We start from the raw sequence: 23,607 nt of genomic DNA on the forward strand, positions 1-23,607 counted from the left end.
ACGCACAGATTTAAAAAGACAGACCTTTTTGTTCAGTGGCTTTGCTTGGAGATTGATATAAAAATAACTCGATAGGTCTTAAAGGTAACATCGAGTTGCATACCCCACCCTTGTCAGATATAATGTATTTGTGATACTCATGTCTTTCTAGAAGTTATGAAGCGGCAACTGTTTATTTTTAGGCTGCACACTCCTGCTTTGACTTCAGTCGGTTATATTTTACATTTCGACATGTTTGCATAATCTGAACGTCTCCAAAAAAAAAGTAATTATTAGTTTTGTTTCTAAGGAAAAGATAAACATGCAAGCATCATACATGACATCAAATAAGAAGCCGCAATAATCCCAGGTGAATCATAGTGACTTATAAAGAGCAAAGTTTTCACAAACACACTAAAGAAATTCAGATTCGAACACGATCCCCCAGAGATGCAGAGCACAAAGTTGACCTATTTTTCAGCAACGGAGAGGGGAACAACTATTCAAAATTCAATTAACTTACTTTTCCCTTGCAACTAGCGATAGGAAGCAGACACGACTTGTTTCTTTGCTCAACTCCTGTGTAGGCAGGGAAAACCATGACTTCCTGATTATTAAAGTGACTCTTAGATCAGAATAATAAAAGGAGGGAAACAAAACAGAAAACCTACGATGCACCTTTATAAAATCCCAAAGGGAGGATATGTTTGTGTTTCCACTAGAAAGCACAGACAGCCAGGAGTTTATTAATTGAAGATGAGCCACAAATGAGCCCAAGATCTGTGTGGGTTTCATCGTAAGCTGTTAAACAACACGGGCTGCATTCCAACAATCTGTGTGTGTGTTCATTTCTCATCTGCTGTGTGTGCACTTCCTTCAGGCTCAGTGAGGGTGCAGAGCTCGCAGAAAAAGTTACACCAATGCTGATCTCACGCTGTCTCTTCACGCTGAGGAGCATCCTCCCTAACTCCAGAATGTTTGCTTCAGCACTCTCCCTGGCTATTATCTCCAGTGAACTATTTAACACACTTTTCCCCACGCTCACTTCAGTTACTGTCATTGGACACTCTTGGCAGTGCACTCACAAGTTCTTTCAACTATATTTTATTTTAAGTTGTAACCTTTAAGGATGCAGCAGAAGTGCTTTACTAGGGGAACAACATTTCAGATAAATGCTATGATATACAGGACGAGTATCTTTCAGCATTTAAACTCTCTGGTGTGCACGTGAAGGACTTTCAGAAGACTGTAACAAACTGCTGTCGGGATGGTGCTGGACTCCCAAATGTCTGGTGCTGTTTCCATAAATAAACCCCATAATACCATACCATACATGACTTACATATACGGCCAATATGTGAATAGCCTAAAGCAGGGGTTCCCAAACCTTTTCTGTCAGGGCCCCCCCTTTGGAGAAAAAAATAAGTCGGGGCCCCCCCCAACACAAATAGTCAGGCTCAGTGGCGGCGCCAGATGTTTATTGCGGGGTAGCTTGACGTTTCATAGAGGGTGCTCAAACATTTTGGGTTTCCCATTAATGTACCAGGCTCTACAGGGGAAATTTCTACTGCAACAATCCCCATGCAAATACACATTGTGACAGTTACAATGAAGGCTCGAGGCATATAGGTGTAAGCAGGGGTAAAGTGCTATTTTTATAGGTGGTGTGTGGACCTCACATAGGGGGCTCTTGCGGCAACCTCCCCCGGGAAGATTTATTTTTAAATATTGAAGTTAAAAGCATCAATCTGGTGCACTTTGAGAGCAAAAAAAAGAGATCTATGGATACATCTCTCAACACCCATATGAAACAGAACTGTAAACAGATTTACTTTTTCTCTATGGATATTTTACAAATCACCCTTTTAATAGTATTTCATACCTGTTTTTCATTTATTCTCTTATTTTTTTATAACTATAATGACCATATAAACGTGTGCCTCGGAAATAATTGTTTACATTAATGGTGACCAAAACGTTTGAGATCCACTGAGATAACTTAGACTAAAGTTAACTATCTAAACACTCAGAGAGTCCTTTAGTTCACTGAGCCTCTCAGTCTGACAGGAGAGGACTCTCCTCCACTTTGTTGTTGAAAAAACTCTGACGCGCGAGGCGCGGCGCGCACCACAAAGTAAGAGACACGACATCAATACCGACACTACTCGGAAACAAACCGAGGCGCGCGTGCTGGATGGGTCGTTAGCCGTTTTTGTGTAGGTTAGTTATGGTCTCTCTTTAGGTATTTGTGTGGCTCGGCTGCTCTCTTTCCCCTATGGCTATCCGACGATAGATATGCCAGCTACAACTGGAAAAATCGTTTATGACTCAACGAGCTCCACGCATAGACTTAGAAGGAGAAACTGTTGTAGTCTCCACGAAATTCAAACGATTTCCCAACCACGGGCTTCGAGTTACACTTTCTTCGTGCTGAAATGGTTGGTTAGATATAGCGAGTTGTAGATTAATAACCTGGAACCTAAGCTCCGTCTCCTCGCTGTGTGTCTGTAGTGCCGTCGAGTGCGTGTGTGAATCTCTATAATGCGGTTGAAGTCCTGTCGGGGCCCTCCCTCCCCCCCAGACGACTTGTAGCTTTGGTAGACAGGGACTCTCAGGGGTGGAATGATTTGGAGGTCGTGTGTTGTAGCGCGCGAGCGCGGAGGGTCTGTTACAACAGTTACGCTTCAGTTGACGGTCCTTGAAATTTAAATCAATCGAAACTCAGAGTTTATACTTTGCCCAATGTCACCTCCCTCGCTTATAAAGTGTTGAGAGAGAGAGGCATGTCTTGGTAAACGTCAGACTTTGGCCCTTTTGTCCCGAAATAGTTGTGCCATCTTTTGTCGAGTATAAGCTAATTGTTTCTTGAGTGTCGCCAGTTTTAGCTACGAGTTCTCGCTCGTCGGATCTTTGAAAAACCTTTAATTTTGCCCTATATAACAACCGTTAAAACATCCCTTTATTGACTACGTCTTACCCAGATTTCGTCACCCAAGGGCTTCACACCCCGCACGCTTCGAATGCGATTNACTAAAGTTAACTATCTAAACACTCAGAGAGTCCTTTAGTTCACTGAGCCTCTCAGTCTGACAGGAGAGGACTCTCCTCCACTTTGTTGTTGAAAAAACTCTTTATGTCCGTTAGCGTAGCTCGCTAGCACCAGAAGCTAACAACTACGATCTCCGGTACCGCTGCGCTCTCTCTCTCTCTCTCTCTCTCTCTCTCTCTCTCTCGCTCGTGCACGCACACAAAATGGCTCGTTCCACACACACACACACAGAGCTTTAATGAAACACAGAGACCCAGACGTAATACTGTATCATATTATTTTCGAATCAATAATTTGATAATAATATAAAAAAAAAATGTAAATCTTTTTTTTTTAATAACCATTTTTCCTCCTGGTCTCTCGCGCCCCCCCTGTCATGCCTCTGCGCCCCCCAGGGGGGCGCGCCCCACACTTTGGGAACCACTGGCCTAAAGCATTCGCATGCAAATTAAGAACGCTCAATCACGCTGAAAGGCCAAGTGGCATGTATTCTCTTTTCCATGCATCTCATGCTCCCGTACCATCCCAACATGTGCAGTGTTTGGCTGCCTGCAGGCTGCACCTCCCTCTGCTCTTCACATGTGCCACATAAAAAGAAACACCATGTAATATAATGCAAACACCGTCTTTTAAAGTAACCAAGCGTGCTATTTCTGATGAGCAGGCAATTACACTTTTCTTTGAACCCTTACATCTTTGGTGATGCTTTAGAAACTACAGTCTGATGCTTTCTTATGACCATAAGCACTTCACAAAGCAGCAGATGAGCATGATGAACTTCAGTCTCACCTGCCAGGCGATGAAGTCTTTGAGTTTCTCAATCTTCTCAAGGTCCTCTGGGTTTTCCTGCATGTACTTATCATTGAAGAAGGCCTGGAGAGGAGGGAGGAAATACTGGGGTGAGTACAGGGGAAGACAGGAGACAGTCTGAGATGTGGAGGGGTTCGCATTATAAATACAATGAGAAACTGGGGAAAGATGACAGGTGAAAGAGGACTGCATTGGAAGGGGCTGTAAAGATGAGAAAAATGTAGACAAGACATCACTCCATCACCTACACTATTTCCCTGAGATGAAGGAGTGACCCGAGGGCAAATAATTCATGTCGTTCCTCCTCCGACTCACACTGCATCTACCACAAGAACAGTATGAATCTATTCCGGGTCGTTATACACGCTGGGAACCAACAGACTATCCATTTTTTCCGATATATCAAACACAGAGTAAAAAGAGTTGTTATTGAGTTACGGTGAAAAGAGAGTGCAGTTGAGACCAGGGAGAACACTAGAAATGCGCATAAAAACTGGATAGCATTTCTAAGTCACATGAACCAAAAACTGATTACGATGACCTATGATTTTAGGGAACAATATGCGAGTAGTCACACGTATAGTGGTAACAAAATATTATGGCTGAAGCTTGTAGGGTTTTAAATATTCATGAGATTATGGTTTCGAATTTAGTTTAAACATAGTTTAATCTATAACACAATTACAGACTTTTCTAGATATAGAAAATGTGTCAGAAGAACTTTTGTGGATCACATTTGGTAAATTCTCTTATTCAAATAAATATTTCGAAGAACGGTGAGGAGGTTTACACTGCTCTTATGTCTGCTTGACATGAAGCTGCTCCCTCCTAATTCTAGTTGATTGTGTTTCAAGTACTGTCAAACTGTTCTTTAAATGCTTCTGTTAAAATTAAGTGCAGCAGAAAATAAAAATAAATGGGAGATGGTAGTTAGAGAGAATATAGCATGACTTCGGCATATTTTAGCAAATAACATTTAACAAGTTTCAAGACTAAATAGAATGTAATTGAATAAAATCCACGTTTTTCTGCAGTCACACTGGGAGAAATATGAAAAAAAGAATTGAAGACTTCTTAAAGACAAGCTTGTATAGGATAATTTTTTTAATGTTGACTACCTTCTCATAGTTGGTAAAACCTCCCATGACCGCTGGGTCCACGATGCCATTGAGCAGCATGGAGAGGGGGTTGATGGGAAGGTTGGGGTCGTTGAGATGCCTCTGCACCATGCTGCTGATCTTCTCATTGGTCAGCTGCATCGTTTCCATGGCATTCTCCAGTGGACTGATCTCCTCCTGTGCAGCACAGTAAGTGAATGCGTCATTAAATATATTCTCAGCCTATATTCACCCGTTTCAGTACATATACACACATATATCAATCAATCCTATAATCCCACCAATCAAGCGGAGGCATTTTGTGTTCGCTGACTGGAGATATGTTATTAGAAGATGGGCTTTCCAACCCTTAACGACGCTCATAAATCATGTAGGATAGAGAAGCAATGAATAATTTCCAAGTGTCCATACATGAACCTGCAAATGTCAAATGAAGATGGATAGCACATATGAGTACGGGAATGTTGGTTCCCATGTCAACAAAATATGAATTCTGAGAAAAGATTAATGAAATGCTTTGAAATGCTGACATACATTTCAATACTTTGTATTCGGAAATTCTGACTGAATCGGTGTGATTTCACATGGAGGCAAACTAATAATAAATCAAATTATTGCAGCTTGCTAGTAAGAATTTCAGAAAAACATGAGTGGATTGTTGCAAAAATATAAGACTCAGCCAAATAAAAATAAAGGCAGAGTGCCAAGGAGAGAAATCTCCAATCTGTGCTGGTATGTTTTGGGCCAGCTTGATAAAATGCATTTTCAGATGGAAGGCTTTTGCTTGGTGAATCTCAGCCGAGTCATTAAGCTTTAAATAGAGAGTCCAACCTCGGGGACCCGGCCTCTCTCTGGCTCATCTGGAGGGCAAGCTGCTCCTGACAGTTTGCTCTAACCCAGCCTGAAGGAAGAGGCCTCCGCTGTGAATTAGTGTGGCAATGGAGAATAGCCCTTTACAGAATGGATTTGGGAGTACAGTAGGGGATTGTGCTTAGGTTGTAGCGACAAGAAGGACCACTGTAGTGAGCTAAATGTTCAGGCTGCCTGGTGTGTGTGTGTGTGTGTGTGTGTCATGTGGTGCTATTCGACAACTGTTAATGCTGACTGAGCAAACTGTAGTTTAACATGTTGGCTTAAGATAACCTTTGAAAAGTGCCCTTTACTTCGGCAGAATAGACAACTGAGTAACTAATCAAAGCGCCAAATAAAGAGTAATTGCATAACACTAAGCCGGGCTAATTACGCTAAGTGGTGCATTTGTATCTAAGTGATACTGGGCTCAAACTCACTGGACTCATTTACACACTCCCTCTCCCACCAGACATCATCCCGATCCAAAATGGGGACATCAGACTTTAATTAGTCAAAACTACAGAGCTAAAATAATAACATTTGAATGCAGTTTCCGTGGGATGGAGGGGAAATGTGTGAACTCAAAGTGCTCCAGTAAACACTCAGTCATTTGTTGCAGCCGTTAGACCATCCTTTCATCAACGGGGTTTCGATACAGCAATCCAAGTATTTGTATTACAGGAAAATCAACAGAGAGTGAACTCTCCCCAAGTTGTATTTGTGCTGTGTTGCTATTTCCAGTGGAAACAGTCTTTTAGGAGTGCTTGCAGAATCAATGTGGGCCCTCTGGCAGAGAGAGAACGTGCCCCGTTGTTAGTCCAGGGCGCGGCATGCCTGCGTCCACACGGCTGTCTATACAGCTTAAGTGGACAAATCATATCGATTGGCTGTGCGCAGGGCTGCAGATCTTATCTGATTAGGACGCCTGCCTGGCACACAGGCTGTTCATACTCACTGTGGAGACTGACTTGACTTCAAACCAGCGCAGGATGCCAGGAAGTTTGTAGGCTGTTGAGTACGTGGTCCGCTCAATCCACATGTTCTGTTGACAAAATGACAAAGGACACAAAATCAGAATGCAGCCAGTAATCAACTGACGCGACAAGACACTTTGGGCACATCCATTTGCTGATGTTTTTGTGCCAAACAACATTGAAGCAAGCTTTCAGACTGTTGCTGCTTGAATGTGAGTAAGATGATGTAATGGTTGTTCAATCATACCCCATTATAGGGGAGCGGGGGGGATGGAGGTGTGCATCTCCCTGTCTGGAACGCAGTTTATTAATGCTCACTCACTAGATTAGATGTAATCTCCTCTAAGACATGATGGAGATACAATAATGACTCTACATCTTAAAACACACCATGTCATTTTCTGTGAATACGGTTCCTGCAATCCAAACAACCGGTATAAAGCGTAATAAAGCAGTTCCACGTTTCTCCAACGCAATTCAGAAACTGCTAACATTTGTTTCTCAAATTCATGTGTGAGATGATTGTAAAAATGTGGCTTGGAACTAGATAAAAAGAAAAACATATAGCAAAGAAGCTGATGATTCACTTGCAGAGAGTTTTACCATTTATTGATGTAGTGGATGAATAATACTACCCCCATTTTTAAAGCATGAGCTTCAGAGCTGATAGCTTGCATTAGAGAGAGGTGTGTTTATTGACATGTTTAATAGGTTTGACGGATGCAATAAGTCAAGCTATAGATATCCATCACTTAAACCTCATGACAGAGAGTCCTGTCACTCAAAGTAAGTCAAAGATGAGGTAAATGCATCCTGACATGGTAAACACACAGGGAAGTTTGATTGGGTCTTATTTGTCAAGCTTGTCATTTGCAATACGGATATTAAGAGCGCACAACACATAATTCAGTAATAGTTGCACTAGGCAACCAGATTTAAATTCCTGTCAACAATTTTATTTTGTCTAGATCTTCTGGTTGCAACTCAGTTTTACCTTGTTTAATGAGTTCCACTTCCCTATTGATTTGTTCTTCGTTAAACAACAAACAATGTGTTAAATCAACAAAAATAAATCCAAAACAATAATACAGCAACATCCTTTTAAACATCACAACATAGAAGTAAGAAAACCTAGATAAAGAAAATCTGATGAAAACAGACACAATTCAAAAGTTGCTGAATCTCAGCACCATGGAGGACTGTCCAATTATTGCACATCATTATCTTGCCTATTGTAACTATCCCAACTTATAACTATATCATCTTGCAGATTTTTTGTCCTGTTAGTGGAACGGAGTCACTGTGAAATATATTGACCATTTGCGTGTTTGTGTGGTTTATTGTTTTTATTTACCGTGAACTATTTTGTCACTAAAAAGTAAAAGTAACTACATTTCTGATGTTATAGTTTAAAACCAAGTAACCTTCATGTTTTTTTAGAATTTCATTATTAATTATGTATTTAAAAGAGCATAAACCTTATGCTCACTCGGATTCTTATGTTAACAAATTAATCATTAAACCCTTTAGAAAAAACAATTACCGCAAACTCGTTGTCCGGGTCCTTCTCCCCCTTCCTCACTGGCCTGGAATACTGGAATTTATGCACTTCATTTACTGTGTAGAAGCTGGGAAGGAAGAAAATCAGAGGCTGAGTAAATTAAAACTGTTATGGGCAATCTACGGCGTGATTCAAAGGTTGATTGCTTTGCTTCAGGTCAAACACAGGACAGCCCCCCCAGGAACTGTGGTATTTAGCATTGGGTTCTTACTGGCTGTCTGAGGCATGGCTCCTCTACATTGCCAATACATTCATTGTTGGGTCACACTCGTCACTGTCAGTACCTGAGGTGAATCCAGACATTAAAAGAAGCTGCAGCTTACGTGACAGAGGCACATGACTAGCGGGGATGAACTTTGCCAAATCAGGTTAATAGACTTTTCACACTAGGAAAAGGATGGTGTTGCGTGGTGGCTGTGGGAGCAGCTGTCTGGGCATATACACAGACTCGCACAGAGACACATGGCTTGCTCTTTTTACATATTTTTCAACTGCCTGCATCGCCTACAGTAATCTACACTCACACTGTTCTGGGGAAATAGCTACAGAGATGTTAAGCATATTGCATTACTTAAACAATGCCATATGTTTCGGAGAGCTTTGCTTATTCGCAAACTATCATGAATAATATATGAAAGGAATCAGAGTGATTTCAAAACTGCTCCCCATTTAATGTAGCAGTTATAAGCGTGTGCAGATGGGATAAGTTTGAGGTTTTTTAAAAGCATTGTTTATGTATGCTAATGAACAGTTTTTGACATTCAAACTCAAGAGAAATTGTGCTCAGGTCTTGAGCTGCTTATATTCTACCGGCAATCACATGTTCCTTTCTGTGGTTGGTCACAAAGGGCAACGCACAGCTAATGAACATGAAGAGAATCGCTCCCAAATTAGCCGAAACAATATGTTAACCAAGAACAAAAAGCTTCTGATCTAAGAAACAGATTATTAAAGCAGCTTTAAATCGGCAGTGCTGCCCCAATTCAGTTTTTTACAAGTCATTAACTGACTGGCTGGAGAGGTGATGCAGTAGCATGGTCTGAACAAAGCAAGGTCAGGAGGGGGTGTGCTTGGCCTGCTGCTGTGACCCTATGGCTCAAACAGCTCAGTCTCGTTGCTATGCATCGCTGATCCTTTGCACTGGATGAGAGAGTAAAGAGAGAGTAAAGAGAGAAAACAGAGAGAGAGAGCCTAGCTGGCAGGGACAGAGAGACGGACGGACACTTGGTGTGGAACAGTCCTCTATCACTCTCCAAACACCGCTGTCTAATCTAGGCTATTAACAGAGTTACATATTCCAATCAGACACAGTTCGCAAACAAGCCAACAGGCTGCTGCGGGGAAGGGGATAAAGCCACAGGCTTGTGATAAGATCAGTGTGCAGGTATATTTGCCTAAAGGTTCTCCAAATAAATGTCTTATTTTAATTATGTCCATTGATGCATTGGGTTGGCATATCAAAATGAATTTGCACAGCTGACTGACGCAGTGCATGGCTGGCGTACAGATTGGACAAACAAGAGAGAGTGCAGGGGGCCCCGCTGTTTGCCGTGGCCCCGCTGCACGACACAAAGGTATTAATGATGTCAGAGAACCAGTGTTGTACTTGGCCCGGTGACTAATAGCAGATGGCTGGCGGAAGTTAATAACCACTAAAACAACAAGAAGGTCAACCGCTGTTTGTTCTACACAGACACGCATTTACATTGAGATTTAATCACTTCACCACAGCGGCCCTCGACACTGCGCACTAAAAAGATTTGCTAGCTCACATCTACATGTCATCACAAGCTCTCTAAATTGTTTGTGAGTGACTGGGGATAGTACATTGGGCTCGCTGTGTTGAAATGCATGCTGTTTGACTTTGAGGAACACACTCTGTAATTGTAAGATATTCTGCTTACCTCACTATTTGTTCAGAGACGGGTTTGTTTTGGAACTTGGCAGGCAGGTCGAGGATGGGTTTGACCGTGAAACACTGGATGTCTTCAGCAGAAACATCAAGGGAATAAATCAAACTCAAAAATAGTTGGAATACATCAATTAGAACCGGGTCATAATACAATATCACTAAAAGACTACTATGCAAATAAATGATGTAATTCAAAAACGTACTAAATAAATAAATCAAGTCTTTCTTTTATACTTGTGAAGCCTTTTGTCTCATGTACTACACAACAGTAAAAGGCAATTAAATTATGTTGTATTTATAGTATTAATATTGATTAAAACCATGTCTCCCGGCTTTAAAAATACTCTGTTGGTAAGCATTTTGAATTTGTGGCCAACAAAACACCTTTCCTTTCATCTGGTGTACAGGCAGCAATATGGCCGCACTGAATGACGTAAAAAAACAAGTGATAATAGTAAACAAAAAGTATTTCCTGTTATTGAAAAAAGTGAATTAAGGGCACATGCTGAGGATACATTGTAGAGAGGAACACTTTGTGTCCTCGCCGGGCGGTGTGGTTATCTTCATCTTCTCTGCGTTGGGGAACTGTGTGAGAAGACGAGCTTCGAAGTCCTCTCTGCGCTCGTACTCTTTGCCACGGTAGATGAACATTTTGTTCTGAAGCACAAGAAAGAAAACAGTGAGAACTTGGACATGACATGAAGGCATTTACCAAATAATGCAAGAAGCAGTGGATATTATTCACACTTTATGTGGACATACTGTAAGGTAGTTTGTGCTCATTTTATGAATATGGCATCACTGACAACACACAGGGTCAGTTTATAGAGCGTTTCACACGAGATAAGATCCAATAGCTAACATTCATACAATGACAGTCAGGACAGACGTGGGACAGTGAGAAAACCGTAATCTTAACATAAAGCTACATGGATGAGAGTGGCTTTGATTTGTAAATCTACTTGGCCCGGTACTGTGGCTGGGTTAAAATGCATTATCATAATCTCCATATTAAATATTTGGAAATGAGGGTGACGGAAAGTTCTTGGCACCAATTCAGTGATAAGTCAATCCCAGCTGAGTTTGGAGAGTGGGCTTGCTTGGGGAGGACTTGAAAAAAACTGAACCACTGCAAATGGGGGCTACCATTTAGCTCGGGGCCCTTTCACTAATGGCTGCTGCTTACTACAGAGCAGATGAAGATGCATCAACTCACTGTAATGGTTCCTACATCTTGCCATTTTCTAATATGTGATGTAAAATCTTGGCAACTGAAGAAGTGCCATCTTTCCATATCAGCTGCTTAATCTCCTATGGATATAACCTAAGGAGAATAGCTGAGCCATTTTTTTTTACAATTCCTTCTTTCTTTCACAAACCTTCACAGCACAATAGCTCACACTGAGCAACCTTTACTCATGCACAGCACACCTCGCAATTCCCAAATTAATTAAAGGAATTGCAGCCATGAAATAGCCATGGGCCATTTTTAAATTAGCTTTGACAGATAAATTGACCAAAGCTATTTTATTTCCAGAATCCTTCCTCTCGAGCCGCAGGAGAATCTGTTTAATGAGTCTGACAATACACTGCTGCAGTTTCCTGAAACAACAACTGCAAGCTTTTCTTTTTATCATTTACATTTAATTGAGTTCAGCTCATTTGCTTTCCTTCACTGTATATTATATGCTTATTCATAAGGGAACAGGAGATGTGGATTATGTTGTGGTGTATTCAGGTCAGAAGTGCAGTAATCCAGGTATCAAGATTATTGTTGTTATTATTATCCTCACACCTACCACTGGCTATTTCTGGCAAAGAAAATCACTGTCATTGACACACTAATTCATGCTCAATTATTTCCTTAGCCGGTGGGTTGAAAGGTGATTTCATATAGTTAGATGACAAAGCAGCACCAGCTCATATTGTTGCAATGTTATAAAGTTCAATTGAACCACATTCCCTGACCCTCTTGGCAGACAACATTTCCTGGAAAACTACTAAATGTATTGATATTCCTATCAATCCACTGTAGAATCACATCATTTTTACAGGCACAGAGGCTGAGATAAAGGTCATTTTGTTTTCGCTGAAAACATAGATAAGTTATACAAGAAGAGTGCTCCTAAAAATGTATGAGGCTGGAACGTTCCTTCATCTCCCTGAGAGTGCTCAGGGGTCTGTCTGAGGAACATTTTGAATGATAGAACATGACAGCTCATATCCGAATGTCTCTGAATGGGCTGTGTTAGGATACATATTTCAAACCAACTTTCACACACCCTCAACTGCTCTCTAAGCGGAGTGCTCACATGATGAAGGGATTAGGTGAAGTTTAGCATTGATAGGAAAAGAAGGGAGTGGTGGAGAAATACGCAGACTGGATGCAAACAGAGAGACACAATTGTAGAGTCTTTGGAATTCTGAGAATAACTTCAAGGTGTCTAAAGGGTAAAATAAACAGTCATTCTAAAAGCTTTCTGACAATGGACTGTGAGTTTCAAGGTTAAAATGACGACTCAAAATGAAATATTCAGAGCATGTCTTTACAACATTTTGGAATACTTTAACCGTCTCTAAATAAACGCACCAATGGAAACAAACGCAGAACTACATAAAAAAGAAGAACACTTGGATCAATGGCTTGATTACGTCTTCAGATCTGAACAAATGACATGATATAGATAGAGCATAGTACCCTTGTGTCTAACCACATTAACAACTAATAAATCATAAGCAGCGGAATCAAGCACTCTTGCATAAAATCAATTCTAAAGGGGGTGGATGCAAAATTCCTTTATCAGAGTATTGATTTTCTCCCATAATTGACTTCTCCCGGAGGACACTGCCATGTAGCAACATAAACAGAACTATGGGGAGTGAAACAAAAGCCCTCCGAACTATATTTATCTTGATAAGTAACCCACACTGGAACACTTCCCTTTGTACTCACGCAGAAATCTTTCAACATAATTATTAAATACTGTATATCAACAGGGAGTGCAGACTCAGAGCCCTCACAGCAATGTAATAGCTATTATGGAAGTGACTCAATCTCCATTAGGATAAAATGCGATATGCTTTTTTTCATAATATAGATACATATTTAAGACCAGCTTGTACGACACCTTACTGTAGCATAAGGAACAAAGACAAAACAATGAATGGTACATTATTTTCACATTCCTTTTCATTTGGATATACTTGCCCGGGGTAATTCAGGTGAGGTTAAACTACATTGAAAATAAAAGAAGTAGAGAAAAGAGAACTCAAAGCTGTCCTTTGAAAGCTCTCTAAGCAGTCTGTTAGATTACAGTAGGCCAGTGCAGCTTGCCCTGCCTGTAATGGAGTTCCTGCCCTGATAGATGAAAGAGGTTAGGAGGGGGTGTATGGAGATCGTAAAAGACCCTTGTGGAATGGTTGTTGTTCGTAATAGAATGAAAATGGTATGAACAGAGGTCACATATTATGATCATTTCCAATTCAAGCATGCTTTCTGGGTCTCTACTGGATCACATTTACATGCTAAAATGTCCAATAAACATGTTGATTTTCCATATTGTCGGTCTGAATATTCCTGTATTCACCCTCTGAATAAAAAGCCTTGTTTGAGCACTTGTCTCTTTAAAAGCCCTTCCTGTCTGATGTCTTGTTGAAGTTTTCTGACTGAGGCATCCCAAAAAAACTGAATAGGTGATTTTATATGTGTGTTATATGTATGAGCACAAGAAACAGTGAGGTTCAGTCAAGGAAATAGTGGCTTGCTTGTGAGAAAAAAAGTACTTCATCACCAGATGACAGCCTGAAAACAGCTGTAACAAGAAACATGTTCAGAGCAAGCAATTCCTCAGCACTGCCACTTTTTTTTCCACAATTATATTTTGTGTTTGAATAAAAACTGATGTGTGGACAGAGCAGGACACCCTTCAGACAGATAGCAAAAGAGCGTCCGATATGCAAACAGTAGCTCCTAAGACACTGAATAAGGCCGGTGAGGAGATATCAAGCGGCTGTTAAACAAATACTAAACTTGTGATAAGCTGTGATCAGATTGGCACAGAGCCAGCCAGGACATTTGGAGGGGAAGCACACATCAGTTCAGGTTTAGCAGCCAAGTATACTTTGTAGGAGTTCTGAATAGACTTCAGAGTGATTATTCTGTGTTCGTATTCATGATGATTAATGGCCAACTAATTGCGGTCAATTTAGAAATGAAGATGGCTTCCACTTGTAAGGAGCTCCAACTATCTAAACAAGATTAGATCTGAATGTTGTGTGATTACAATGCATGATTCAGCAGCCTCCAAAAGCAATTTACAATGTGACCGTTTCACTTCCTTTCACTTAGTATTGGGTCCATGGTGTTGTTGTGCAGGGGGGTGAGGGGACTTGTGATGCAGGCCACGCTCACGGTTTGGAGAAAAGGATGTTCAGGTGATGGAATTAAAGGCAGTGGGATAAGCCTTTTGATCAGACAAACAAAGATTGGGCTTTTCCTTGTGGTCATTATAGGCAATCTCCTGCAGTGATGTGATTCATGCTGTAAACACTCAGATTTGGACATAGATAGATAGGAGGGAGAGCTGTGAGAATGAAAGACATTGTTTACAGTCATGGTTTTATTTCCACACTTTTCCCTCACTCTCGGGCATCCGTCCAGCACAATATTCTTGATCTTCTATGTAGCCCACCCATGCAACAGCTGTTTATGATTCACAGTGTGCTTCCTGTGAGTGAACTGTCAGTGAGGATTCGATCAGGCGGGATGCTTATCAAGTGCATCCCGCCAAAACAACCACCATCCTTTGGGAGCGAGAACGTGTGATTCAAACTGCAACTGAGGATGAGAACTAAGCAAGCACTAGTAAACCTATTGACCATCTCTTTTGATAAGAGGCTCACCCACGCTGTGCTATTAGCCATGTGTGGAGAGCTGAGAGTTGCGGGGGAGGTATGTCGATGTGAGTACTCACGCGTAGGAAGGAGGGGAATCCCTGGCCGTAATAGCCAACGGCAAAGTAGTCTGGTTTTGGCCGGATGACTTTCACTATGTTCTCGTAGAACTGGGCCTGCTTTCGCTGTTGAGATACACAAAGGGGAGCTTCAGTGTTAGGACAATATGCTGCTCATAGGTGATCCTATGAAAAAATATCATTATTACTTACCAAAGATGCACTGAGCTGCTCAAAGTCAAACATTTCATTCTCGTACTGCTCAGCCAATTCCTTTCCCAAAATGATTGCCTCCTCCCACATCTATTGGGCACATAAACAAACAGAGACGGTTAGTAACTTAATTAATTATCAATATTCAAGCTGAGATTAAGCATTCCCTTTTCAGCCAGTTGAATTTAAATTAACTCTCCCAGGCAATAAATATAAAATAAATGTCAATATTTTTTACATTACATTTTTTCATCTGAAACACTAAAACTAATATGCCATCCTCTTGGGGTGGGGAAAGCCATTTTTCATAGTGCTGCATTTCCCCTCGAGACTCATCCAATGCGTTGGAGTGGTGTCACAGATAGATATGAGCCACTCAAACATGTTGAAAGGCTTCTAAGTGGCTTTCTGATGGACTAGATTGGGCTGAACTGATCAGGGCCAGACTGGGATGGACTGAGTCCAGACTGCTACTCAGATCAGGCTGCCATCAGTGAGAGTGGCGGTGGCATCACCATCTGGGTCTGCTTTCTGGATGACTTCAATGACACTCTTAGAAAACTGAGCACCCCCCTGGAGTGTTGGTGTATTCTTGCAGCCACTGTAGCACTTCCTGATCGCTCTGCTGTGTTTGTGTGTGCATGTTTAGCCAACTCTTGTCAATTTGTTGGCAATATCCTGCTGAGAGACAGTTTGCTGGAGAGTGGCGGCTGCCCCCCAGCACTAATGACACATGCCTAGGGACATCATCTCTGAGAAGCTCTGGCTGCAGTCCTGTAGACCCATTCCAGGCTCAGCTTACCGGCTCAAACACATTTTTCTCCACTGGAAGAAAATATGAAGAGTGTGGCAGAATAGTACAGTGACCAGGGCCTACGCCATTAGAACATGTGTTCTATCCAATGTGTATACAATTGGCATGCTATGCACGTCCCAATGGGATGGCATCATACTGAGATGATAGTCAAGTACCTCACAGAAGAGGCATGAAGAAAAAAAGATAAAGCGGATGAAAACAGCAGGAAATAAGGTTTTAGGAAAAGGTAGGAGACAACACAAAAGAGCCATATTAATGCATGTGTGGTGTCTGATACGCGTCTTCGTCCATAAGAGCATCAGCTAAAAGAAGAGGATTATTGAAAATCCCCAGAAAGGAATAAGAAACTTCTATTCAGCTGCTCTTCTTCTCTTGCCAGAAAAAGGTATTTAACAGAGATGACAGCGACCAAAAATAGCATCCTTAGAGTCCAGGATTTATCATGATTATGACCACCCTTCTGCTTCTTTGTGAGTGTGCGTCTGTGTGTGTGTGTGTGTGGGAGAATGAATGCGTGTATCATACCTTGCCCTTGTCGAAGTAATTGATAATCTGCTGGTAGAGCTGGTCCTTAAGCTGTCCTTGAGTGGCGGCATGCTCTCTCTGGGTCAGGTGGGCTGCACACTGCTCGTCGGACCACTGCAGAGGACAAGTTAGCATTGGGGTCAACGATGTGCAATACAATACGGAGCAAAAGGGGAACATGTGAGAGGGAATCGATCGTGATTTATAGCCGATGCAAATGGCTCCGACTGATGTATAACTGACAGGGCAAGATGGAAACTTGAGACATGGGCAATGTGTCGATACATATTGAATGGCACAGAGAGCATCGGTGCAATACATGGCTTTCTGTGGATAATACTTGCTGTTATAGGACATTATGTATTCCTACAACCCAAAAGTCAAATTGATGTCAATCACTTGAACACTGATTATCAACATGCTCATTCTACATGTACATCTCTGAAACACAGGACATATGTTTAGTGAACTAGATAAAAAGGAATTTGGTTGGTGTAGTATTACTTAATTACTCAAAGCTATGGATTATGCTTTGTTGTTGTATTAGCTGGAACAATATGGTTTTACTTTAAATGTCTTAATGATGGTTAAAAGCATTATCATGTTTTGTTTTCCCATGGTACTTGGTTCATTACATGAGGTGAGCTGTTTTTTGACATTGGAATGTATGTATGTGGACCCCAGGAAGAATAGCCAATGCTAGTGCTACTGCGAAAAGGGAATAAAGAAAGGAGGAAAGAAATAAAGTGTTCCAGTAGGCTAGCCCACCAGTGATGTGGAGCTATGGGATTAGAGAGAAGCTTTGCTTGTGTTAATATAAATCTGATATAATAGAGTCATATCACGCAGCAGCGTAATCTTATTCATTACAATTGTTCTTGATTTTGTAAAGAATATAAAAAAGACTGGTGCAAAAAGAGAAACAACATGACTGCGGGTGCTTGCTTTTTGTGCTGACCGTGTACTCCATCATGCCTCTCCTCCACCCAGCATGGAGAATAATGAGGTTTCTGACAAGCTAGAGCAGCGTGGCTTACGGGGAGATGGACAATCTGATTGGCCTCCGTGTCGAGGAAGCATAATCCTGTGCGTGCTGCCGGGGCCGATTCATTACCAGCCAGTTTTTAATTGGGATTCTGCAGTGTTGTGAGTAACCTGAAGAGATAAGATCCCTGTGAAATCCGGTCCAAGTTTTCGTATGAGGGTTACATTTGAATAGCAAAGCCAAGGAATTTGCATACCCTGTGCAGGAGATGGGTGAGAAAAGTAATTGCTCTGCACATTACGTTACTGTGGCATGAGGAGGGATGCTGGGGGGCTTTGGGTTAGGTTATCGATTCCTTTACAGCTGAACTGCACCATTTACAGAGTTAAAGGGATCTCGCTTTATTCATGGATGGCTGATGACCCTGCATCCACAAAACTAAAGTGCTGATACATCTCTGACTATAAACAAAGTGCTGGAAATTGTTCAAACCTTATTAAGCACTGCTGCAGGAACTCTACTGGAGGACTAATTATTACTACTGGAGCCAGTTTTACTCGTCTTTACTGCCGGTGGAAGCAGCGTTACGCATCTATCATTCGTCCTCATTCAAGCTTGTTTACACATGCCTGTGTGGGAATATAAAGGGAGGACAGTGACTTCAGAGATTACACAGGGCCCGCTTATTGGAGAAAAAAATTATTATCCAGACTGCAGTTGAACAAAATGAACCAATTTCCACAATATAATAGTGAATCCCCCTCTGAAGGTATGATCAGGAACGCCACAGCTGCAGAGATATGAGCAGGATTAAAATAATAATAAGAAAAACAACTCCTGCAAATGCTACTGTGACTGCTCGGCGCGGGAAATGTGATTCAGTCACAGCTCGCTCTCCCCTGTCGGGACCTGTGCAAAGGGCGGATGCAGCCAGCTATTTATGCAAATGCAGATGAGATGTAGGGTGAAACCATTTGAGATTAAAAAAAAAAGGCAGTGAGGAACAACTCCAAATTCAGGGTATACCGAACCCCGTCTGGGAATAGACACTGCAGCTCTTTGTGTGAGGAGCCCTGTGTGCGAATAGGGGATCTTTTTGGCAAAGAAAAAAAACTTTCCACACAGAGAGCAAGCCTACATTAACAAAAAGGTGTGATCTTGGAAGAAATGCTTTATGATAGGGTATAAATATTCGATCTAATTTAAGATATCATTGCACTAAAGGTGTGGTAGAAACCTGCCGACTTTACCACATCTCACCCGAGGTGCATTGCACAGAGAAATGTGATTTATAGCCGAGGATTCTTTGTTTCCTGCTGACAAAGAGTACAGTAAAAGTACACCTTTATCTTGAAGCACCTCAGGTGGCTGCTGCTTTAAACTATGCCTCAGCTCTCTTTTTTCAGGAAGGATCAGATACTCTGTGTGATTTGCATCGACTAGGCAAGGTGGAAAAGATGCTGCTCAGCAATTCTGCTCTTTTAGAAGCCATCTCGTGCCATGGTGGGATTAAAAGGGGATGTGGCCTTATCTCTCTAAATCCTGTGCACATCCACAACCAAGGATACACACTTGTTTAATGCCTGAGGTTAAATGCCAACGGCCTGACAATAGCTTAACAGTGCATTTGGGTTCTGTTTGAAGAACATTTCTGCGAGTATGCTTTGGTAAATTCTGTTTATATTTGTGTCTGTGTACCTTGAGCAGTTTGGCGTGAAGCAGCAGAGTGTAGGCAGCCTCAGTGTAGTTGTCGCACTCTTTGTGGAGGTCACACAGCTTATATAGGTACCTGGCGGGAAAAAGAAATGGTGTGTGGGTCGCGTCTGGATGGGTCTTTCAAACTCGAACAACAGACAGAAAGTTAACTCTGCTAGACTGACGCGTCTTGACAGCCAGTTTTACCTGAAATAAAGCTTGACAGACAGGTGGGAAACTCTAACTCGTGAGATTGTGGAAATGGAAATTTATTTTTATTTTTTTAATCCAATCATTTATTATGGATATCTGTGGACGGCTAGGAGACCAAATGTAGAGAAATAAGTCTATGAGGGGTAAAACATAAAACTTAACTGAATTTCACAGCACTGAATACTAATGTAATGTTTATAAAATGTTTGTAAAATGTTTTGAAAGGCTTGATGGCTTAAAGATTAATACATGCTTAACAGGCACTAGGCCTAATTTGACTTACCTGATGTACATCTCTTCTCTGTCTATCTCCTTGTAAAAGTTCTACAGGATAAAAAGAGACAAACAATTTCAATGAATTAAAATGGTTCATAGACTTCCAGTCAAACACTGTCATCATACTGTTTACAAAAGGTTCAGTGTATCATGCTTACACTGCAAATCACTTCACTGTAGATTCTTTTTTTACTTTTTTAAATGACAATATTTTTGGCAGATTCAGTTGTCAACTGAATCTCCAAAAATATGGAGACAAATAAATATGGTCCTTTCTTGCGGCAGGAAGACATGAAGTATTTACTAAAGACAAGTACAGTGTCTGACATCAGGATCCCCTGGCTATAACATAAACAAATTCATTTGACACAAGCCTGGCACAGCATCGAGAGAACATGAGTCAGATTCATGCTAAATATAACCCGTTAGTCTTTTCAATGCCAGTACTCATGTGACATTTCAGTGCTCCAAAAGGAAATGTCACCTCCCGGAGGAGAGGATTTGCAGGTGAATCGCTCAGTGATAACATCTTAAAATGAACTGTGACATGTGGTTGTTATTGTTTCTTCTGTGCCGCTACAAAATAGCCACAAAAAACGCTTATAAACATGCCTAGGCGTTGATATTATAGATTTGGTAAATGATGTAAAGATTCCACATGTCATTCTTGCAGGGGGATTCCATTTGTCATCATTATCCAGATTGTGGGTAATCAGAAACTGAGAACAAGAAGACGCCTTACGAGCACATTGACGGTGCAGCTCATGCGGTTTTCTTTGTTCTCGTCGTGCATGATGGTCCTGTAGTCCAGCAGCCTCTCCAGCAGACGCACCACCAAGCTGACGAAGTTCTCGCCCGTCTTGGCCAAGTACGTGTGTTTCCTGCAGTGCTCCAGTAAACTGTGTGTACACGTGGATGTGGAGGAAGAGAAGCCAGGGGCAGAGAGAGAAACACATGTGAAAGCATGAATTAGACCTAAAGATTGGAGAGAAGCAATCTGTTTATTTTTGCCCATCGAGGCAGAGTTAGCATCCGACAGTGCTCAAAGCAAATACCACAGTGGCAAGCTGTGATCGTCGTGTGATCATCAGCGCTCTGTGATTATTTTTGAGGCGTGCCGTGTTGCAATTAGCATTACCTGACTTGCGAGAGGCTCGGGCGTAATCCTGCCCATTAATCAGCACTTACATTTTCTGAAAGAGAACTTTGTACTGCTCGTCTCCGCGGCCCCCCTCCACCTCGTGATCCAGCTTGGTGATGATCTCGTTCTCAAACTGCAATTAGACAAAGCAGGCGTAAATAATCAGTGTAGCTAATTTTTCAATTCATTAACGCCATCTCCCCGTCTCACTCTGGCTCTCTCGCTGCATCAAGGCTTGGCTGAGGGGGTCTGTGCTTCCACTTTAATCGCCCTTCTCCTGCAGCACAGCTGGTTGCTTCAGCTTGTGTTTTCTGTTCTTTAATCTCATTATTATCTGTATAAATTTGGTTAGAACAGAGAACAAAGTTGTATCCTGACACACATCCTATTTACTTTTCTCTGTTGTTGCGGTAGCTCCTGACATTGATGCATGGACCTTATTTCTCTGATATTTGTATGTAGTAGCTGCACAAAATCTGGTTTTATTGTGCTGAAACAAACCAATTTTCACTGACTTATTTATTGGTGTGTTGGCCAAGCACAAATAAAATAGAGGAGAGGAAAGTGCTGCCAAGTAAGAGAAGATACCAACGCTGCCCTCTGTTAAGCCCAGGATTTACAACAATCACAAAAGGAGAGAGAGTCGGTTAAGGAAATATTAGCGGCTTACAGCATTAACGGGGGTCAGGCTAATGTGAAATTGATCACATTTTAGTAAAGGGAAAGGTTGGAAAGTGGCATTCACCTCCAATGAGTCAGATCCTGAGTGACACATGGATTTAATAATCAGCCCTCCTCTCGCTTCAGAGAGGGAGGGTGGTTTAACTACCATTGTCTGAGACAGGACAACAAATTCCAGCTGACCCCAGGAAGCCTTTGTGCTGCTTTACATTTTGATACAAGTACAATAAGCATCACATACTTTGGCTACCCACATAAACATCACAAGGCTGAAAGCTGCCTGAGACATCTTATGACTGAACTGTTGTAGCCAAATGGATTTTCTTCAATCAGAAAGGCTTACATTTGCCCGGGAACGGGAACATAACATTAAGTTTCACTTACCGTGGCTGTTGATAATCGGAGCACAACAAAATGAGATATTTACATGAGAATTAAAAAAAGGCTTGTGGCTATTGAACTTTTTTCTGTTTATGTGTTAACTCCTGCTCAAATTGCAACAGAACCATCCTGTACTTTTCATACAGTGATTTTGTTACAGTGTTTTCTGTTATGTTTGAGAGGACGCACCCGCTGGAAGCTGCATGTGAAGTGAAACTCGCACTGCATCATGTCGAAGAAGATGGGGATGGTGGCCTTTCGCAACTCGATCTCAGGAACCAGCGTCATTTCCAGGATTGGACCCACCATCTCAGGAATGAATTTTATCTTGTGTGGCCCTTAAAGGAAAAAAGAGGGATATTTGCATATAAAAGGAAAGTAAAACACAACTAATTTTAGCTTAAAGTAAAACTTCTTGATCCTAACAAGTTGGGCATGAAGAGATTTACAATTAATAGATATTACAAAATCTGGCTCCACATGTTTATTAAGTCTCTCATCCAAATTATCCACAAAATCATGCGGTATATAACTTTACACCTCAGGTAAAAAATAGCTAGTCTAATTAATTACAGTGAATGATTGAATCCAATCTGGTGGAAAGACTTATTAAGGGGTCAGATGGTGTACAAAGGTTATAATGAGAAGACTGTTAGGGAGGCACAGGTGCCCAATCTAACACTACAATCACACATTGCAATTTCACTCCATTGAGCATTGACAGCTGAGTCTCTCTGATCACACAACACAAATCTAATTAACACATGGATTGCTATATTTATCTGCTGTTTTGTAAAAGTTGACTGATAATAATTGCTAGAGTAGTAGTTTGGCAGATAATCATTATTAAGAAAAACACGTGTGTGTTGCAGAGTTTGTTTAATTGGCCTTTCATCATAAAAAAAAAAAAAAATTTCTTTGGATACAAGGGAAACTGAACAATTGTGAAGCAAAATTGGTCAAATTACCGAGATTGTACCACATGTCCCTGATTTCAAAGCCAATATGTCTTCTCATATCCTGGTACCTAAAACACAAACAGAGGAATATGTTACACAAAAGTCAAATCATGGCATAGAAGATAAAATGCAGTCTCAAGTGAATGCAATACCAACACAAATTAGATGTGGCTGACAAATTAAAATGCTTGATGCAATGTAACATATTGTATGTATGAGTCAGCTGTGCCTCAGCTGCTCCAACCAAAGTTAAAGTACTATAATATGAAGATTTCAGTTTAAGTGAGAGAAAGAGTTACGATACGTCCACACGGCAGCGTGAAGCTTGCCGGTGGGCGTGTCTGGCATGCGACCAACAACCAATCACATTAATCTACCGCCCAGGACACACAAGCACGCCGGTTGATTGGCTAGAGCTTGTACTGGCATATGATTTGATTGGCTGGCGCTTCCGTAGACGCTTGAAAAGTTGAACTTTTCTCAACTTTCGAAGCGAGCAACGGAGGCAAAGCGA

At 41.4% G+C, this 23,607-nt stretch overlaps 1 protein-coding gene across 1 annotated transcript in view; it reads right to left on the bottom strand.

The window, feature by feature from the left end:
• dock1 (dedicator of cytokinesis 1) overlaps positions 1-23,607 on the bottom strand; it is a 180,613-nt gene that overhangs the window by 10,545 nt on the left and 146,461 nt on the right. Inside the window, exons 32-46 of the mRNA XM_010766495.1 lie at positions 23,103-23,161; positions 22,324-22,472; positions 21,120-21,205; positions 20,674-20,830; positions 19,939-19,979; positions 19,446-19,536; positions 16,763-16,876; positions 15,421-15,510; positions 15,229-15,333; positions 10,771-10,912; positions 10,248-10,329; positions 8,326-8,410; positions 6,764-6,850; positions 4,957-5,133; positions 3,818-3,901 (exon numbers count right to left, since the gene is read on the bottom strand). Coding sequence (XP_010764797.1) covers positions 3,818-3,901; positions 4,957-5,133; positions 6,764-6,850; positions 8,326-8,410; positions 10,248-10,329; positions 10,771-10,912; positions 15,229-15,333; positions 15,421-15,510; positions 16,763-16,876; positions 19,446-19,536; positions 19,939-19,979; positions 20,674-20,830; positions 21,120-21,205; positions 22,324-22,472; positions 23,103-23,161 — 1,549 coding nt within the window. The remainder of the gene's footprint in view (positions 1-3,817; positions 3,902-4,956; positions 5,134-6,763; positions 6,851-8,325; positions 8,411-10,247; positions 10,330-10,770; positions 10,913-15,228; positions 15,334-15,420; positions 15,511-16,762; positions 16,877-19,445; positions 19,537-19,938; positions 19,980-20,673; positions 20,831-21,119; positions 21,206-22,323; positions 22,473-23,102; positions 23,162-23,607) is intronic.

Source organism: Notothenia coriiceps, unplaced genomic scaffold, assembly GCF_000735185.1.
Source record: "Notothenia coriiceps isolate Sejong01 unplaced genomic scaffold, NC01 NC01_scaffold00003340, whole genome shotgun sequence".
NCBI classification, from domain to species: domain Eukaryota; kingdom Metazoa; phylum Chordata; class Actinopteri; order Perciformes; family Nototheniidae; genus Notothenia; species Notothenia coriiceps.